The following is a 19,581-nucleotide window of genomic DNA, read 5'->3' on the forward strand; positions in this document are numbered from 1 at the left end:
GTATGAACAAAAACAGTTATAAACATATTCAGTAGAATCTGATTTCACAAATGATGAATCGACAGGTGGTCGACCGCATATATAATTTTACTCCAACTTTTCGAAGCAAATATATTATTGGATGGGCAAGCGAGATCTGTAACGCGCAATCTCATGCAGGTGCACGAATAGAAGTCAACACGCGTTCATCGCGGAGCACACGCATCAAGTTTGTCATGACCTGCGAGGGGGGAAAAGAAGACACGAGAGCTAATTGGCAGCTCAGAACGTTAACACCTGCAAACAGCCCACGTCTTATACACGCGCACGCACACGCACGCGGCCATTGAAAACAAAGGGCGAGCAGTGAAGCAGAAGAAAAGTGAGAGGAGGAGGTGTCAGTGGGCGAGGCTGACAGGCAATGATTGATGTTCGCCCATCACGCTACGCCTGACACTCTTCCCTCCCTCCCGCCATCCCTCCATCTGCAACAAAGTCATCTGTGTGTGCGTGCGTGTCCAAGCCTCATTCAATCAATAGAAAGTGAGGCCCTCAGCATGGCGGCGCTACAGCCGGATTGCTGACGAGACACAAGAATTGTAGCTTGCAAGGGAGGAAGCGCATTTCACATGCAGATTAAAATCCCCACATGATAACCTTTAGCATGTGTATGTGTGCGTGTGCGTATTGCCACATGTAAACAGGCCTTGTATGTCGAAGGGACTTGTGTGACACACGGTCAGACATGTTCCTGTGATATTGATAGACAACAACACCACTTTCAGGAAGGGCGACTTGTTGAAGGGCAACAGAACATTTAGAAATGTTTTTTCTCACTCTCTCTCTTGAGAAGAGACAACAAGAACTAACCGGAATAAATGCTGAAAATTGAGATTCTGAGCCTGTTTGGATAGTGGAAAACACACACAGATCATGAGTGTAAAGGCTCGTTTATGTAAAAAAAAAAAAAAAATCAATAGGTATTATTTAAAAAACAAAAAACAAAATAAGTTGTATATTTTAGAGGAAAAAAAAGTTTCAGCATTTAGAGAAAAAAAATAGTATAGTACAATTAGTATATTTGCTAGAGGAAAATATGAATCTTACAAGATTTTTTTTTTTAATAGAAAAAAGTCAATCTCTAGACATACATTTTTGTTGGAAAGTTTTGCATTTTCAATTTAAAAAAAAATAAAATTGTATATGTTCAAGAAAAAGATTTGTATTTTCAATTAATGTGTAGCATTTTTTTTTTATTTTTCAAGATAAAAATGAACTAAAACACGTGCAAAAAAAAGTATGATAAAGATGGAAAAAAAGTCATAATCTTATAGGGAAAAATGTATACATTTCAACAAAATATCTTATATTGTTTAATTTTACAGGATAAACAATCACTGGCAACCAGTCCAGGGTGTCCCTCGCCTACTGCCCAGAGCCAGCTGAGATAGGCGCCAGCACCCCCCGCGACCCTTGTGAGGAATAAGCGGTCAAGAAAATGGATGGATGGATGGATAAACAATCATGTAAGAAACAACTTGCAAGCTATTGGTGAAATTATTTTTTTGTTTTTAGAAAATAAGTTGCATACTTTAGAGGGGGAAAGTAGAGCTTTTGAAAAAATGTAATGTTATGACAATTAAAAAACACATTTTCAAGAAAAAAAAAATTGAGCTTCAAACATATTTTTAAAAAAAAGTCAATTTTCAATAAAAAGCCTAATCTTACCAAGATAAAGTTGTATATTTTCTAGAAAAAAAAAATACTTTTATGAGAGTAAGTTCTATGTTGACAACGCAAGACTTATGCTCTCCTCTTTCAACAGTCAAATTTCCTATATTTACTGTAAAAAAAAAAAAAAGGGAATGTATTTGGAGAAAAAACCCGTCATAAATGTTACTACAAAGTCACAATTTGACAAATGAATTCATACATTTTCAAGAGAAAAAAAAAGCTGTTTAGAAAAAAAATGTATGACAATATGTTCAAGAAAACATCAACCGTTATTCAAGAGAAAGTATAGAAAAAAAAATCATACACAAATTACGTTTTTTTAGAAATTGTGTATTTTAGAGAAAAGGGATGTAATCTAATGAACATCTTTTTTCACTTTGTAAAGAAAGAGGTGTAATATTACAATTTACTAATTATTTATAGTGCAGCACATTCGCTTATTTCAAATCCCTTTTTCTTAGAAAAAAAAAAATCCTCTTGAGATTGCAACTTTAATCTGCTAGTGTATTTTTTCTTTCCTTCAGTATGGGCCCGAAATTCATTGGTCAAATAATAACAATGTAAGAATATAAATATACTGAACAATGTTGAGTTTGAGTCTGAGCAAATTCCCACAACAACTTGTTTACTTTTGAAGCCGTTTTAAAACATTTGCAAAGGAAACTCTGCAGTCCTGGGAGCAAAATCTTTGATGGAAATGTTTAATTTCTTTTGCTCCCACAGCTGCGGCTTCTTTACTTGCCTCGGCTCATCTTATTTGACTGGGGAGCCCCCATTTGCCTTGGAGAGGAATTGTGCTTGCAAACACTGCTTATTTATTCATTGCTGCTTCTTGCCTTTCTTGTCTTAGAGCCAATGTTACAGTGAAATATCTGCTCAAATGACTTTACACAATTTTGGTCTGCTCTAGTAGTGAGCACCGGACCAGGTATGCAACTAAAACACAACCTCCCCACAAAATAGAGCCACAAATTTGCCATTTTGGTTTGAAGCAGCCACTTTGCTCTCAAGATCTGTAAAGTTCGAAAAGGAATCGGCCCCAAACACCAGTTTCACAGAATTTAGAGAGAGCATTTGTATAGCATAATAGGATGTGTGAAAAAGTCTCAAGGTCCCAAAATCAAACAAAAATGTTGCCATTTTGTTTCAAAGCAGCCATTTCATGCTCAGAGACTCCCTCTGGAGTGTTAGAAAAAAAAATCAGCCCCTAAACCAGACTCACCAATTGACGTGAAATTGAGCAATTATGTTTATTTTAACAGGATGCATAAAAAAAAGTTGCCTTAGTGGAATATGAGTTAAGCAGCAAAATCTAGCAGTTTTTATCAACATCAGAAGGCGGCCATTTTGCCACTTGCTGACGAGTGAAAATGACATCACAATTGCTCAGGTCTCAGGTAACAACCAATCACAGCTCAGCTTCAGAAAACAGGTGAGCTGTGATTGGTCATTGCCTGAGCCCTGAGCAACATGATGTCATCTTCAGTCAACAGCAAGTGGCAAAATGGCCGCCCCCTGAGATGGATAAAAATGGCTGGATTGTGCTTCACAACTCAATTCATATTCCACAAATTTAATATTAATCAGAATGTCTTGTTTAGACTAATGAGGTCACATATACCGTATTAGTGTCAAGAAATGTTTAACTCATTTACTCCCAAAAACGTATAAATACGTTGTATTTTAAATTTTACTATGCTCCCAAAGATGTATTTATACGTTTTGGCTTTGACACAACCTCTGAACTGAATGCTTGAAGCAATGATAGTTATTACAAAAACAGCCAGCAGATGGGAGCAGAGTATAAGAGACTAAAAAGCTCTTTTCCCCACTATTTTAAACAGATTTGTGAATAATGATGAAACTTAGCCATATTCTAATGCTAATTGATGCAAAATAGAAACTAATAGAAATACAATTTTTATTCCTGATGAAAGAAGAGACTCTAATCTTTCTTTTGGTAGGTTCCATGTTTTTTTTTTTATAGCAATAGGACACAATATTCTATTCTTGCAAAATCAGTCCAAATCTAGCAAAACAGTGAAAATGTCCTGGGAGTGAATGAGTTTAGGTTGACTTCCACTTTAAGATCCATGATAGACATTGAATAGAAAGTCAGCCATTTTGATTATAAGTAGACTTATGATCAACGTTTTATCATGATTTCAAAGGTTTGGAAAATTAGGAGCCAGAATTTGTTGTTTGGTATCATGCGAAACAAAATCGCTTGAAATCAGAAATCAGATTTTCATGAAATAATTCTGCGATTTGAAGGCTGTAATCAGTCAGTCAGTCAGCTCGTCGGCATCTGCTGCTCGGGGAAGCTTGGACGTGTCACTGTAGAGCAACCAAATGACCTCAGCCTAAAGCTGTCAACACACCATTACATCCCACGCTGACTATTAAAGGCCGAAGGGGTAGCGTGTATGTGCGTGTGCGTGTTGGTGGGGAGTTCAGGGAACTCAGGGGCGGCTTTAAGGCCAAAGCCATTGTAGCGCAAAGGTGTTGGCAGATATAAGCTGCAGGAATGCTTGTTGGCTGCGCGCGAGCTCGTCGACGTCGCCTTATCAGCACGCTTAATAAAGCATGGCCGCGGCCGCGCATCAATACGGGATTGCTCGCTCTCAAAAAAAAATCCCCGCCGTCCAACGCGACGTGGTGAAACTGTTCACTTGGGCTCGTAAATCCTTTGCAAAGAAATGTTTTGCTGCTACTCCCCTCCCATTCCGACGTTGTGATTTAGTTTGGAATAACAAGGTTTTTTTTTTTTTTTTTTTTTTTTGACATGTCTGTCTTATCGCTTTCGTCTGGGTGACGTTGACCTTCACATGACTTACTCGCCAGACATTCGCGCCACTAACGACTTGTAAATTACAATGTTGTGTCAGCAACATAAATATAATGTTTTCCCACCTCCTCCTCACTAATAACCTCTGTTCTATCGGGCCGCTCCAGCAAGAATCTCCAGCTTTTCCAAAACGCTGCTGCTCGAGTACTGACTAGAACTACATTTTAAAAAGACAAGTGTTTAATTTAAGATTACAAATTGAATTGTTGACCAACTTTATAAAAATTCTTTCAATTGGTAACACGAGTGAATTAAGTTAATCCAAAGTGAATATATTAAATTGAATTCATTACGGGCTCATTAAACTTAAAGACGGGGTCTTCCGTTTTCACTTAGGAAAATGCACTATATAAATACAGGATGTATACCGATGAACGCCTTCTCAATCGACACCTCTGGGCTTCTGTTACTGTGTGGTGGTGATTTTTTCCTTACCCCCCCCAGCCTGTATTCTGCCATTTTGTGTTTGTTTTGTTAACAGCGGGACGTTTCAGTGGACAGACAGTTGTTTATCCCTCCAGCCAATAGCGGAGCAGGGGGTGGCGGGGGGCGTGTCACACACTGTCATCAGACAGGGCCAGGCAGATTTGTCAGCTGAATGACGTAACTCCCGCGGCAACCTGATAGCACTCACTGATTTTTTTTCTTTTTTCACTCACACTCACTCACTCACTCACTCACACAAGCTTGAGTGAGTGAAAAAAAAAAATCCATGCTGGGGGGGCGGTTAGGAAAAAATCACCACCACACATTAACAGAAGCCCAGAGGTGTAGATTGAGGAGTTCATGGGTATACATCCTGTATTTATATAGTGCATTTTCCTGATTGAAAAGGGAAGACCCAGCCTTTAATATAGTAATTTGAATTAAGTCAATCCGAAGTGAATAGTGATTAACTTGAATTAATTTATTAAGTTGGTCAACAATTCAATTTTTAATATTAAATTGGTTCACCGATTCTCTTTTTAGAGTGTAGAACACAAGATTGTAGACTAATTGAAAATATGAATGAGGTGATGCTGAACTGAAATGTCATGTAATTGTAATCAAAATGAAGTAAATGGAAATTGTAAGAATGCTGAATTGAATTGCTAACAATAGTGACATGAATGAGGATTTTACCTCTTGCCCTGTATTTATCCACTACTTCTAATGAGAATTGCTTAAACACGCTAACAGTAGCTATGCTAGCATGTAGCAAAATAGCAACCAAATGGAAAGTGCAAATTTCCTGAATAGGAATGAATTTTGTCTTAAAAAAATTTAGAATGCTGAATAAAGTTGGAAGATGCTCCGTGTGGAAAAATATTTCCGTAGAAGTCCCAAAAATGATCGTAACAGTTTAAAGTTGAAATGGTTTGAATCAGTTGTGAAATGTGCTAAATACTTTTCCAATATGTCACAAGTGAGGTAAACATTTTGAAGTAAGTCCCCCTTTTTAAAAACTAACTTCTTGTTAGCCACATTAGCTGCTTGGACAAATAAAACAAACCTGACATTGCGCCATGAAGATGTCAGCATGTTATAAAAACAAAGCGCAACCTGTTTTTACTACTTTCCACAGTGAGGGAGGGCTGGCTTAGTGGGGGATGTGAGCAGGGGAATTTTGCGAGAGGATTGTGGGATAGCGGGTTGGCGTCATACCTGGCGGCCCGTGAATGGAGCCCACAGGTGAAGCGCCGTCGAAACAAATCTAAAGCTGCCTAATGACACGCGCCGTGAAAACGGTCACAGGTCATTTAACGCCGCTGACAGCTTGCTGCCGCTCGCCTGTGCAAACGTGCGTCTGTGTGTGCTAAACATGAGGAGAATGTACTGACGAGAACTAGGGGAACAGATCATACTGTGTGTGCATAACACGAAGAGAATGCATACAAACATGTTTGTAGAGAACGGAAGTTGAAGTCATTCAGAAGGAGGTCATTCGAGAGCCGTCCTGCAGCATGCTGGCCGCTCATGACGTTATGTCCTTAACACATTCACTGCCAGCCCAGCAAAAATCCCTTATTTGACGTCTTTTTCCGTCAATGGCAATCAATGAGTTAAGATGAGATGTAACCAAAATTGACGGATTTTTAAGCAAAATTTGCCTTAAAAAAAGAAAAAAGGAAAAAAGGATGCTGCAATATAATCACAAAATATATTGGCACATTGTGTTTAACACATTCACTGCCAGCCCAGCAAAAATGCATTATTTGACGTCTTTTTCTGTCAATGGCAGTCAATGAGTTAAGTGTCGACTAGAACTAGTGGAAGGGATCACAGCGTGTGTGTGTACGCATGGCATGGAAGGAGGGTGCATACGCAATTTTGGAGAATGGAAGCTGTTGTCACTAACCAGAAAGTTATCAGTAAGCTGTCATGCGACATTGGTGACATTATCTGCCCGAGTACTGACTAGAACTAAGAGACAAAATCACATTATGTTTTAATGGCATGTGAGGATGATGCATACAAAACATTGGAAGCTGATGTCACTCACCAGGAAGTCATTAGCAATGTTTATCTGATCGAGTACTGACTAGAACTTGGAGAAGAGATCATAGTATGTGTGGATAGCATCAGGAGGAAGCAAAAGGTTTGCCAGGTTGCTGAGAAATAAGGCTGGTGATGTTATTTGCTCGCGTAATGACTAGAACCAGGACAAATGAACACGTCCGAATTCACCTCCGTGTGAACGACATCATCTATTTCATGCTATGCAGACCCACTATGATCTCTTCTTCTAGTTCTAGTCACCATTCGAGCAGATAACATGGGTCATGACCACCTGGTTAGCGACATCAGCTTCCTTTCTGCACGTGTGTTCGTGTGTGTTCTCCTCTCACACACGACAATCTCTTCTCCTAGTTCTAGTTACTACTTGAGCAGATAATGTTGCCGATGACCTCTTGGCGAATGACAAATTGCGCCTTCTACGCACACCTGTTGCCTTTATCAGATAGCAGAAATAAATCCGAGTCATTGTACAAAAAAGCATAATGGTGTTCATAAAACCAAAAGTCTTTTCATGATGCTGCATATTTCTCAGCAGTGTAATTTATGGAGCAGGATTTAGAGGAAGATTTAATACTTCAAACACACCTGGGAAATAGACTAAGGAGGCCTGTAGGGACCACAAGGGCCAACATTGTGCTCTCGGCCCAGCAGCTGAGCACAAATTATATGTCGTATTAGAAATAATTCCTCATTCTCAACAACTAAATGTCCGCTCGGGCCTGTCAACAGAGCGGGAATAAAAGCAGGTGCGGGCAAACACCTGCACGGAAGCAACATCTGCAGGATGCCTTTTAGACGCACCATCACTGACACAAGGAAATCATGCAAAACAGATCAAGAGGCTCAGGTCATTGAACGTACAAGATCCAAATGGAAAAAGTCAACCACCACGTGGCCTTGTTTTGGTTTGTCTTCATGAATACCTTCTTGTGGTGTTTTTCAATTGGAATGTCTGCTATTGTAACATACAGATTGCAGCGCAAAAGTCAACTATATAACCGCGCAAAATAATATTGTCATATTTGGGGAAATATGCAGATAGGGCCAAATCGGTGTTTTTATTATTTGCATATTCTTACAAGTAAAGCAAAAGTCAATACAGTTTTTTGTTGTATTTTTGTTTTGGTGGGAGTGGCGTTAGAGAGTAGAATATTCCTGGAACAGGTTTTATATATTTGGGGGAAAAATAAGCGGTCATCTAATTTTAAAAACTGTGTAATATTCCAGATTTTTTTTAAATTTTTTTTTTTAGAAATTACATGTTCTATAAAAATGTAAAAAAAAATTCAATGTATTTTCAAGGAAAATTTTATACAAAAACCTACATTTCCCTAAAAATGTGTGCATTCTTTAGGAAAAAAAAAAATCTTACTTAAAAGGTCCTACATATCTGAAAAGTCATACAATTTTTTTTTCAAAATCTTTAATATTTTATAAAGTTGTTTTTTCTCCAGTTTTATTAAAATAAATAAATACATAAAAATTCAAGCAAAATAAATTTCAAGCAAAAATGGTTGTGGAGAAAAGGGTAAATTCTCTGGTCAAAATGTGAAATAAATAAAGAAAAAACATTAATAAAAACAAATATTGTCGAAAAAGCCGATGTACTACAAAAAAAGTTGTGAAAAAAAGTATTTCTTAAAAATAAAATAAAAATTTAATATTTATAAAATGTATTTCTGAAATCTTTTGAAATGGTTTGAAAATGGACAAAAAAAAAAAAAAAAAACAGCATTGCAAAACAAAGACATTTATTTCTCAGTCACTTACATACAGTCTGAAGACTCCTTCAAAACATACAGTGAAAACTTGGACATAATGTGCTAACACAATGATGACAAGATGTGCAAAAAAAATAAATGTGTCCAGTTTTTTTTCACTCAAATACATCTCACTATTGTCCCATACTTTTACAGTAAACCAAAGACATGGATGTACTTGTATGAAAATGTTGAGGTATTCGACGCACTTGTTAGGTACCAACTCAAAAATATCCGCAAAAACAGATGACAACACAAAAAAAAGTCAGATTGTCACTCCTTTAACTTGTCAGGTTTTTCAACAGCAGCATGATGGAGTCTCGGTGTGTTTTCTTCTCTACGGTTTCTGCGAGCTCTGCATCCTCTGTCGCCTCCTGGCCAAAGCTTCTTGCCGCTTGCGTTCGATTTCAGCCGCTGAGCACTTGCCTTCCATTGTGCTGGTGACAAACACTGCAGAGGAATAATACGAATTCAATATATAATAATCATATTGGTTTTGTTTTGTGTAGTATTTGAGCCCCCCCCTCCCCCCGGTCTACCTTTGTTGCTCTTCACCGCGTGGCACACGCTCCTTTTGAAGGCCGCCGGCGAGGGTTCACGCCCAGTTGCCATGTGGCCTCCTACCGGGACACTCTTGGACACTTGAGCATTCTGTCCTTGACGGACTCTCAACGTTTCACCCGGGAACGAACTGGAACGCATGAAAGTGCGAGGTGACTTCCCGTTAGCGGGCAACGTTTGGTGGATGGGCAGAGGCGTGGTTGCGGGTTGGGAGAGCCTTTCCACGTTGGCGCACGCCTGGTAGAAGAGCGCATCGTCGTCCCCGTCGTCCCATTTACAGTCGGGAATCTCGTCCTTGGATGTTTCTAGGTTGGGTTGAACAGATGTTTGGAAGTGAGGGTTGGGCTCCAACTTAAAAGTGCTTCTTGTAGTGGGTTTGACTTTGGGACACAAGTCCCGTAGATTGTTCTGAGGGGAATGCCGGACCGGGCCGGAATCCTGGTTGGGGTGGTCGGGATTCTGCATCAGGGCCAGCAGAGAAGGATCGTTGAGCATGTCGTCATTGTCCCAGTCGTCGTCAAAGATGACATCATTGTTACTCGACTCCTTGATTTTATTCGAACTGGACTTGTTTAGCTGACTTTTGTCCTGGGAGGATTTGGAGGAGACCGGGCTGAAGTCACCGCTGACCTTCTGGGTGGACGAGTCGAAAAGGGCCCGGAGCTCGGCCTCCGATTGGTTCAGCGGTGACGGCGTTTCTGTTGGTGCCTTGTTGATTTCGTTGTTTGGTTGGACCGACGCCTCCTGGTTCTGCTGCATGTTTTCGTCAAACTGGCGGGCCAGTTTTATCAACTCGTTCAAGCTGTTCTGCCTGGAGAAGAGAACCATCAGTTTGATCTTTGTTTTTTTTTGTTTTTTTGGATATTCAGATAATTTTTCATTACGTTTTAAAATGGGATTTGTTCATTTTTTTAATGCAGTTATAGTTTCGGATTTAAAAAAAAATATGTTAATGATTTTCAGTTTAAAGTGCTTAGGATTTTTTAAATATAGTTTTCATTATTTCCGTAGTTTTATTCATTTTTATTTACGAGTAGATATGGAGCTGGGTTATAAAAATTAGGGATTTTTCAGTGTAGTTTTGAATTTGTTTTGACTTTTTTTTAATTCAGTTTTTCGCTGTAATTATAGTTAGTTTTATAAACGTAAAATGCACTTAGTAGTTACAACTTTTTAAAAACACATTTTTAATTCAATTTTAGTTGGTTTGTTTTTGTCAACTAATACAACCTTACACTAAATTAGCACACAAGCTACCCACCCTCAACAAAAGTTAGTGCACTCCCTCTTTCTTATACCTAGCATAAAAAAAAGCAAAGTGTTGATACCATTTTTTAAACAAACGAAATGACGTTATATTAAACAATATATTTTTATCCTCTTGAATCTCAAGGACGGCATTCATGCACCATAGTTACTCACCGAAGTGACTTCTTCCCCACTCGGGCTTTGGGCATCTCGGGTGTCAAGTACTCGCCCATCCACTGCCACGGAGGCGACAGCTTCCCTTGCGGTTTTGCTTCCTACCAGACACAAAACACAATGTTGACTATGTACGACAAGTTTACCACAACTCTTTTTTTTTTTTTTTTTTTTTCTCAGTGGAAGATAGCAGCTGACCTTCGGCGCAATAAGATTGACAATGTCGGATATGTCCAAGGTTCTGGCATTTTGCCCCCGCCCTGAAAATAACAGTTTAGAGGACATAATATGGACAACTGACTTTTCAATAACTTGTATGCAAAGAGTTGGACATATAAATTAGGTCAAGAAAATTGCGTCTCTCAGGTAAAATAGGGAGCAGATGATACAGTATGTTCTGCCAATTTGCTAAGAGACACTATCAACGACTAAGTTGCCACAACATCAAATGTTAATGTACACAAAAACCGTTGACGGCTTGAAATGTATGAGAAGTTACTAAATTTGGGGCTAGAGTCAATTAACAGTGTTACAAATACATATGGTGCCTAAGAGGATGAACATAAAGTAGTATCATATGAAAATCTTTGTTTTTATGATTTACAAGCGCTGGGGGGTGACATGGGACCCCAGATGATTTCTTGTGAGGGCTCCATATCACTCGGCGAATCTCCATGGTTGAGTCCTGAGGAGATGCTGTAGCCTTGGTGCTGAGGACTCTGCAGCTCTTTGCATAAACACAACATGGAATAGCAGTTAACTTCATGATAGCAGTTAACTTCATGAACACTATAGAGTTACGATACTGTCCAAGTATTGTTAGCAACTAAGGCTGTGTGATTAATCAATTTTTTGTTTAAGTCAGAGTTTATTGAACAATGTTCTTATTTTTTTGCCCATATGAAAAGGAGCTCGGTGGAAGGCAATGTCATAGCAAATGTGCACTTAACTTTTCTTTTTTTTTTTTTTAATTGCAAAATGTTATTTATTCTGCTACAAATGTCTTCAAAATTTAGCAAAGCCTGTTTGGGAGTTTTTACTAATTTAAATAAATAAATAAGCTCTTCTTGACTAATTGTTGTTTTCCAATGGACCCCTACCCCCGCGATTCCTACCCGGCTCTAGGTGCGCATGCGCCACTTTCAAAAAGTTTGTAAAACAAGCAAGTACGTCGTTTAACACGTAATCAATAATCACCTTTACTGACAGTCGCTAATGGCACTTCGGGGACCTCCTTGTCCTGACAAACTTTGGATACAGACCTAGACGTTGCAGTGGAGGAGCCACACGGAGAAGACGACGAGGCTGTAATCGTGGAGAGCGTCCTCGACTCGGACATGGTGAGTACAACCGATGGGAGCGATTTCGCTGCTGCACAACATTATTTTAGTATTCGATTCAAAGCTATTACGATGGCGACGACACTTTTTTTTTCCTTGTTTGTTTTCGCATTCAGTCGAGAAACTCCATGCGCGCCGCCATATTTGCTTGTGATGTCATATCAAACGGAAGCCTGGAAGGTCGACCGAACGAAACACGAAGGTGAAAAACAGTAGTGAACGCCAGTGAATTTATATGGTTATTCATCACAATATGTGGTAAAGAGCGATTAAAACATTTAAAATGAATGGCAAAAAGGTAATAAACTGATATTTTGGCCATTCGGCAACAACTGTTTCCTGACTAAAGCACTCGGTGTTTGTATATGCTTGCAATTTGTATGGGTGTTGGAGAAAAGCACACAACTGCATTAGCTCAAAATAAGTGAAGACATACTTGTTGACGACATGCAGAGAATCCTTTACAAAAAGAGGAAAACTTCAATTGTGATTATAATTTTAAATTCAAAAATATATATTGTATTGTCTAACTAAAAAGCCAACTCGGTATGACTCAGGCTCATGTTGGGAAAGAAAAATGCTGGATGTATTTAATAAAACAATAAATGTCTTTAAAAAAGTGCAGTATATTTTATTGAAACACAACATTTAATATTATATTAAAACATTCTGGACTTATATATTATATTTTACTGGTATTGGTACTTGATTTATAGAGCGCTTTTCCACCTTATCTAACTAATTGGTAGTGAAAAAAAAATACAACACTTGATATATTTCAGAAATATTAGAATATTTGATAAAAAAAAATAATCATAAAACTGAATAAAATGCTAAAAGACATTATTTTTAAAGACGTAAAAGTAATGCAATATTAAGAATTTGGAAAATATATTTCTAAAAATGTGAGCAAAATATGAATGTTAAATGAATAGGCAAATTGGCACACACATATTTTTAAAATATCCAATATATATTTATATAAAATATAAAAACCTTGGAAAAAAAGGGAAAATAACTAGAAATACCCCCCCACTATCCCCCTTACATCATTAGCTTATGCAGGTCATGTGAATTCAGGCCTTTAGGGGGCGCCTCCTCACGCTCGTTCTCGCATATATTAGCTACTCTATGAATCTGCCGTAATTTACTTTGAGGCCTCAGCTGCTTTTGGTCCTTTTCCAGACGCTTCTCTCGTGACTATCTACCTACGGCGCACACCTTCTATTTATCGGTGACGCCTGGCTTAGTTAGAGGCAATTAGGGAGCTAATTGTGCAAAATTTCTTTACGGTGGGCGGGTGGGTTTTGCTGCAAAAAAGTCAAGAACGCGTGGCTGCTTGCCCGAGCAGCTGCCGGCGTTTATGGCGGGGAAAAGCGGGGACCACGTCGTCGGGGGATCGGGGCAGGTGTAGGCTGCGGAGAGGAAGAAGAAGAGGAGGGTGTTGGGTGGAAGCCAGTTCGTTGAGATGATAAGAAGCTAGCAAATAATAACCACTCTGAAAGCCTGCAGCAACTCTTCACCAAGTCGTCACAATGAAGGCTATTCAGTCCCGCTATATTCCCGTTATCGCAATTTGCTGAGGCTCGTCGCCATGTACTGAATATCTATATGTTGCATTTTCTTGTATCGCGGATGAGTCCGGAACATATCCCCCGCGATAAACGGTGCTTCACTTTCTCTCCTCACGTCATCCTCATCTCAGTGTGCCAACATGGCCTCGGGCTCTCGGGCGACAGCTAGCATGTGGCGCGGCTCCTCTGAAGTGGAGAGTTTCCAAAGGAGCGCCGCGTGCCAACTCGCTCCCCGAGCTGGGATTGGAGTCGCCAACCAAATGCGTCTTCTTCCCCAGACTCCCCGTCGGGCGGCACGGATGGACGCCTATCAGACGGAATCCCGCCGGCCCTTTCGCTCGCGTGGAAGGGAAGAGCTGAAGGCACGGGCAGCTGGCGGTTGGGAAGGATCGGGGAAGAGGGAATACCGAAGCAGAAGTGGGAGGATAATTCTCAACAAAGTCAACGAGGACGAGCCTTGAATGTCTATAGCCGACATTTTACTTTCTACAACTAACCGGTGGTGTTCAAACACAGGCCTGAGGGCCGTTTGCAGCCCACTGCAGTTTCTGGTAATGAATTAAAAACATGGCCCGCATCAGAACATTAAAGTTCAAGTTTTCAATGATTTCTTGTTCTTTTTCTCAGTTCTCACACTACATATTTTTAAATAGGGGTAAAAAAATGTAAGAAATTACAATACTATTTATTTAATATTTTTTTGTACATTTTTTTTTAATTAACCCACATTGATGACTTAATGGTTTGACAATGACTTAACTCATTCAATGCTAGGGAATTTTTTTTTAAAATTTTTTTATGTCTCTTAGGAACTCAGACATTTGATTCTGTCTCTATATTTAAAAAAAAAAAAAAATCTGAAATTGGCTGGCACTGAATGACAACAATAAAAAAAACAAAACAAAAAAAAAACCCAGGAAGTTACGGTGGTTCGGATCCAGAACCTCAGAACTGTGAAGCAGACATACTAACCACTCATGCACAGCACTGCAGCACATGTACAAAACAACACCCGGAGTCACGTGAAGGACAAGAGACCATTTTTTTCCGACTGCTGCCTTATTATGTTTATAATATCACAGCTGATGATAAATGTCCCGCAGAGTGCTCATGTGATCAAATATTCAGGACCGCCCCCCACCCAATGCCCCCCCCCCATTATATCCACACCTCCTTCATTTGCTTGGTGAGCAAAAGCAATAAATTCCCACGTGGAGCGGCAGTCATGTCATATTTATATGAATATGCAAAAGCGGGGCTGGCACATTAAGATGATTTTGGCACATATGCGCTTTTAAGCACTTTGGATGCACTCGTGTTAGGCCGGGTGAGATGGCGGCTTGGTCATGTGACTGGACACGTTGATCAGGCACATGCACCTATTGTCATATCATCTTTCTGTATATGTTTCTGTACTGTTAGTGTTTATGAATATTAGTTTAGACTTGCAACATCCACGCTATTTGTTAGCTGATCTGTGGTGTTTTGCATTAAACTAGTAGGGATGAAATTGGTGTTTGGTTAAAAATATAACACCTATTTTTCTCTTTATTGTGAGATTAGTTTAAAAGTAAACTTCAAGTGGAGTGACATTTCTATGAGTACGGATACAGATGTACAGTATCAGCACCGATTATTACCTGACACAGGTATCGGTGCATGCCTATTTGTATTGATTTTTCACATTCTGATGCTATGTCTATTTGATGTTATGATTAAAATAATACTAAAACAGAAGTTACTCACAAGTTACTTAGTGCATGAGTATTTTTTTTCACTGAATGCTTAATTGAAATAATTATTTAGATGACTAATCAATATTTTTTTTACTTCAGTCATTTTATAGTACCCTTACTTGAGTAACAGTCTGCCCACCACTGGGGAGAATTATGAACTATTTAATAAATAAATCCTCTTATCAGAATTACCTGTCATTTTGTAGTTACTGTCAAAATATAATGTGCTGTTTATTTATTTCAGTAAAAAAAATAGTATTTTTTTTGTAAAAAATAAATCAATTAAATGTTTGGGATTAAGGAGAAAATAAATAAATAAATAAATACATTTTAATTATTTTTTAGGGGGAAAACAGCAGAATGTTTGGAACACATTTTAATATTTGTAACAGTAATACAAGTGTAAAATTAATTTAAGCAGTTATTTCTTTGATTTGTGAGGCACATTTTCCAGGAACATTTCCAATCTTTGTCTTCATTTTCATTATCTGATTTTTTCCCCCTCTGCTCAGGTAGGAGCTGTGTGTGTGCGTGCGCGTATTCCTGTCGTGGTGTACGGCCCCCCCGCAGAGCCAACCCCTCCCGGGTTAATGATGACAGGAAGCGGGCCAGATGGCAGCGACGCGCGACCTCCTCTCGGGAGAGCCGGCAGCTGAGGAGGATGAAAGATGCCAGGTGAGCGTTAACAGTGATGCATGACATCAGGAGCTGAGATTTATATGGTCACCTGTTTTTTTGGTGTTTTGCTCCAATGAACAACTCGCATGTCTGGTCACTCGCATCTCAAAGCACCACTGTATTATTTTTCATCTTAATTTACAAATCAAATTGTGCATTATGATTTTTCCAGTCAGTCCCCCAACTCCATATTGCAATTTTACACTCATTCACACCACTCAAGTTGATGCAGATGTGTGTGCGCACACTTACGCCAACACGCACAAATGAGGAAAACATCAAAACGCTAATTTGCATCCAAATGTTGCCAAATTGTACAGTAAACTATCCGTATATTTATTTACAGTACGAGTGACTTGGAAAGGACACGACATCAACCACTTCTAAATTGCTTGGGAGAAAATAAATTACATGTTGTGATTATGAACATGAACACATTTCCATGTACAAATGTATACCCCGACGTGACACCCCCTCCTTCACCCCCGTCCATCCAGTCGGCAACACTCCTGCCCAGGCTGCGTTTGATCTAAATTTGGCTCCAGTAGCAGAAGTCTTGTACCCGCCGTGATGTTGATATTTTCATACGCCGCCTTTGATGGAGGGCCCTCGGTTGGCTTTTATCATCCCGCCGAGCATATGGCACACTCCCCGCACTAGGAGAGTCCACTTTTGAGGCGTGCAGCCCAAGTGATGCTGGAATTTTTGTTGTAGCCATGACGACAACAGCCGTCGCTTGCTCCCTTTACGGGGAAAGCGGAGTGTACTGTAGTTGGTGGGTTAAGTGGACCTTGCAGTGAGGTGTAATTGCTCTCTGCACATCAGCACCACCCCAAAAATAAAATAAAATGCACACATAAGAAAATGTGTTTTCAAGTCTGTGTTTTTTTAAATCAACATTTTATTTTTGTGTGGCATATAAACACAAAAGTTTTTTTTTTTTTTTTTTAAAGTATATTGTACAAATATAAATCATTTTATTTTTTTAAATCCCTAAATTAAATTAATTTTAAAAATCCTATTATTTATTATACTTATATTTTTTTTTTTTTGTTATCTTAACACCCAGAAGCAAAATTTATTTTAATGTTTTTTGTTGTTGTTTTTTTTTAATTTACTTTCTAATTCTAATCTCCAATGTGAAATCTACTTTCCAATACATTTTTGTATTTTTTTAATTCTAATTTTAATCCACAAGGCAAATTTACTTTTATTTTTTTTTTAAATGCTTGTATTTATTATTAAAAATTTAAATCACCCAAAAGCAAATAAACATTTTCAGTGTAATTATTATTATTATTTTTTGTATTTATGATTATCTTAATTAGCTTTTCACAATTCTTTTTTAATTTATTCTACAAATTTTAAATCTCCAAATAAAATTTACTTAAATTAGTTTGTATTTATTCAACTAATTCAAAATGTATGTAAATATAATATATATTTACGGAAATGTCGTTCTCAGGAAAATATAGTTTTAAATCTTTCCTTTTCTTTAAATGGCTGCCCTAGACTAGATGAGACACAATCTAGATCAATATTATTTGGAATGAAAAAAAAAAAAAAAAAAAAAGAATCAGCAAGTACAATGCCTCCTTTTTTTTTTTTTTGTCTAAAATTGAATTACATCAATCAAGGAAGTTATTGCAATTCATCAAGAAAATTTCCCTGTTCACTCTGGTGAGCGAGGGATTACAATTTAAACGTCTAAACATTGTAAACAAGTGTACGCTGGAGGGCCTCCACTACTTATCTGAGTAGCATTTGTAAAATGTTTACAGCCAATCATCACAAGCACATACGCGTGTTAAAAAGAAAAAAGAAAGAAAGAAAGAAAGAAAGAAAAGGTGCTGCTGGGCTTGTTTTGCTGCTTTTCTCTTTAAATACATTCGTGTCCAGATTGTGCAGCCCGGGAAATGACTCATTAGCATATATTAGCACCTGCGCCGGTTGCCATGTTTGATGTAATTACATCGCTCCACTGTCGTCACCATATTCTCCACAAAGGAAGCCTAGATCCTCATGCCATGCATTTTTTTTCAACATGTGAACTTTTATTTGATTTTTTTGGAGTGTGTGAGCCTGCTAAGTAAAAAACAACAACACATTTTTCATCATTGTCAAAGTTAAATAATATTCACATCGTATGAGACTTTCCTGTGATATCCCTAAGTGAGGGTCATTTTGTTGATTTATTGAATCTCCAAAAGTACAAAAACTGCGAGGTTGGTTACATCATGAGTTAGTTAGGCCATGAACAAATCTGACAAATTTGAACGATTGAAAATACAATTTTAGCTATATGTCAGAGTATTTATTTTCATTGTTAAATTTCTCATGTTTTGGACATGCGCCTCCTACAGGACAGGAGGTCAGAATTACTTGCCAGTCAGTTACTTAAAATGTTACAGTCCGCTTGCATCGGGGGCCCAAATGGGGCAGTGATCCACCAGCTCCAGAAGACGGAGCTGTGGTGAAAAAAAGGCTTGCTGTAAATGTAAACCCGCTCAATTGTGCTATGCTAGTCCAACAGACTTGCAAATACAGCAGGTGGCGATATCTTCCTATTACTTATGCCCCTCCAAGCCCTTGAACCACATAACAATAAAGGGGCCCCTAAGTCGTACTCAACCCCATCTTCTCTCCTCGTGTTCATTTGCAACTCTCCCAGCTTCTAAACTTTACGCGGCGGCTCTCGAGTCGAGTGAGGCTCCCCGAGCCAGATTTTTGGCAGGTTGCAGTTAATTTATGAAAAACAAATGTGAAATATGCAGATGTCTTTTGTTTGAAGCAGATGTTTGTTGCCATTGCCAGGTTTCAATCGTGCGGCCTCGGAGGGGCCCACCCCCCATCTTTGATGTCTGACAGCAACGGAGGGACAATTGGATGAAGTGTGAGCCATCCACAATTACTGTAGTCTCATGTGTTTGTGGGCATATGTTACTGATAACATTGAAACATATTCAAGTCTGTGTGGCAGCGATAATATCACTTACACAGTGACCGTTTTGAGAGACCTTATAAAGTTGTACAATCAAGGCTGGTTGTATGTTGCAAACGCATCACAAATCAGACAACGTAGGTCAGTGGTGTCCAAACTATGGTCAGGGGGCCATTTGCGGCCCGCCGTCCATTTTTTAGTGGCCCGCGACATATGCTAAAATTGGCATTTGACTCAGTTCAAATAAAATAAAAACAAAAATGTTTGGAGATGGTCAAAGTAAGAAGGGAGGGTGTCGAAAAACACTATTGCCATTAAAACTTGCCAAAACTAACTGAAACTACACTTTATGTTTACAAAACTAACTAAAATAAAACTAACTATAGCAAACATGTCCTTCGTTTTAGTCTTTAGTAATTAATTTAATGCATGAGGCTTTGGGGATGATTTTAAATGTGATTTTTAGTAGATTTATTTTGATATAAACCGGAATAATGACGTCGCGCCCA

The 19,581-nt window shown here is 38.6% G+C and overlaps 2 protein-coding genes across 3 annotated transcripts in view; one reads left to right on the top strand and one right to left on the bottom strand.

Annotated features, from left to right (window-relative positions):
- Positions 1-8,794: 8,794 nt before the first annotated feature.
- etaa1b (ETAA1 activator of ATR kinase b) lies at positions 8,795-12,333 on the bottom strand. 2 transcript variants are annotated; one of them, XM_077494841.1, is made up of 6 exons: positions 12,066-12,333; positions 11,408-11,530; positions 11,002-11,063; positions 10,804-10,904; positions 9,360-10,192; positions 8,795-9,270 (listed from the first exon to the last, which is right to left on the bottom strand). In XM_077494841.1, exons 2-6 carry the CDS (start codon positions 11,457-11,459, stop codon positions 9,158-9,160), a joined length of 1,161 nt encoding a protein of 386 aa, XP_077350967.1. In that variant the 5' UTR covers positions 11,460-11,530; positions 12,066-12,333; the 3' UTR covers positions 8,795-9,157. The 2 variants fall into 2 exon arrangements, with proteins under 2 accessions (XP_077350967.1, XP_077350966.1); XM_077494840.1 differs by having other exon boundaries at positions 12,001-12,333.
- Positions 12,002-19,581, top strand: part of LOC144000986 (uncharacterized) — a 60,103-nt gene continuing 52,523 nt past the window's right edge. The window contains exons 1-2 of the mRNA XM_077494848.1: positions 12,002-12,143; positions 15,966-16,128. Of these exons, the coding sequence (XP_077350974.1) occupies positions 16,066-16,128 (63 nt within the window). The 5' untranslated portion in view covers positions 12,002-12,143; positions 15,966-16,065. The remainder of the gene's footprint in view (positions 12,144-15,965; positions 16,129-19,581) is intronic.

The sequence above is a fragment of the Festucalex cinctus genome, chromosome 14 (assembly GCF_051991245.1).
Source record: "Festucalex cinctus isolate MCC-2025b chromosome 14, RoL_Fcin_1.0, whole genome shotgun sequence".
NCBI classification, from domain to species: domain Eukaryota; kingdom Metazoa; phylum Chordata; class Actinopteri; order Syngnathiformes; family Syngnathidae; genus Festucalex; species Festucalex cinctus.

Bases quoted from the DNA above. Each gene is read 5' to 3' on its own strand.
- etaa1b (XM_077494840.1), bottom strand. From the start codon at position 12,142: ATGTCCGAGTCGAGGACGCTCTCCACGATTACAGCCTCGTCGTCTTCT. The intron at 11,531-12,000 runs GTGATTATTGAT...GTTTATGCAAAG, and splicing joins ATTAGCGACTGTCAGTAAAG to AGCTGCAGAGTCCTCAGCAC. The intron at 10,905-11,001 runs GTCAGCTGCTAT...TGTGTCTGGTAG, and splicing joins TCAATCTTATTGCGCCGAAG to GAAGCAAAACCGCAAGGGAA.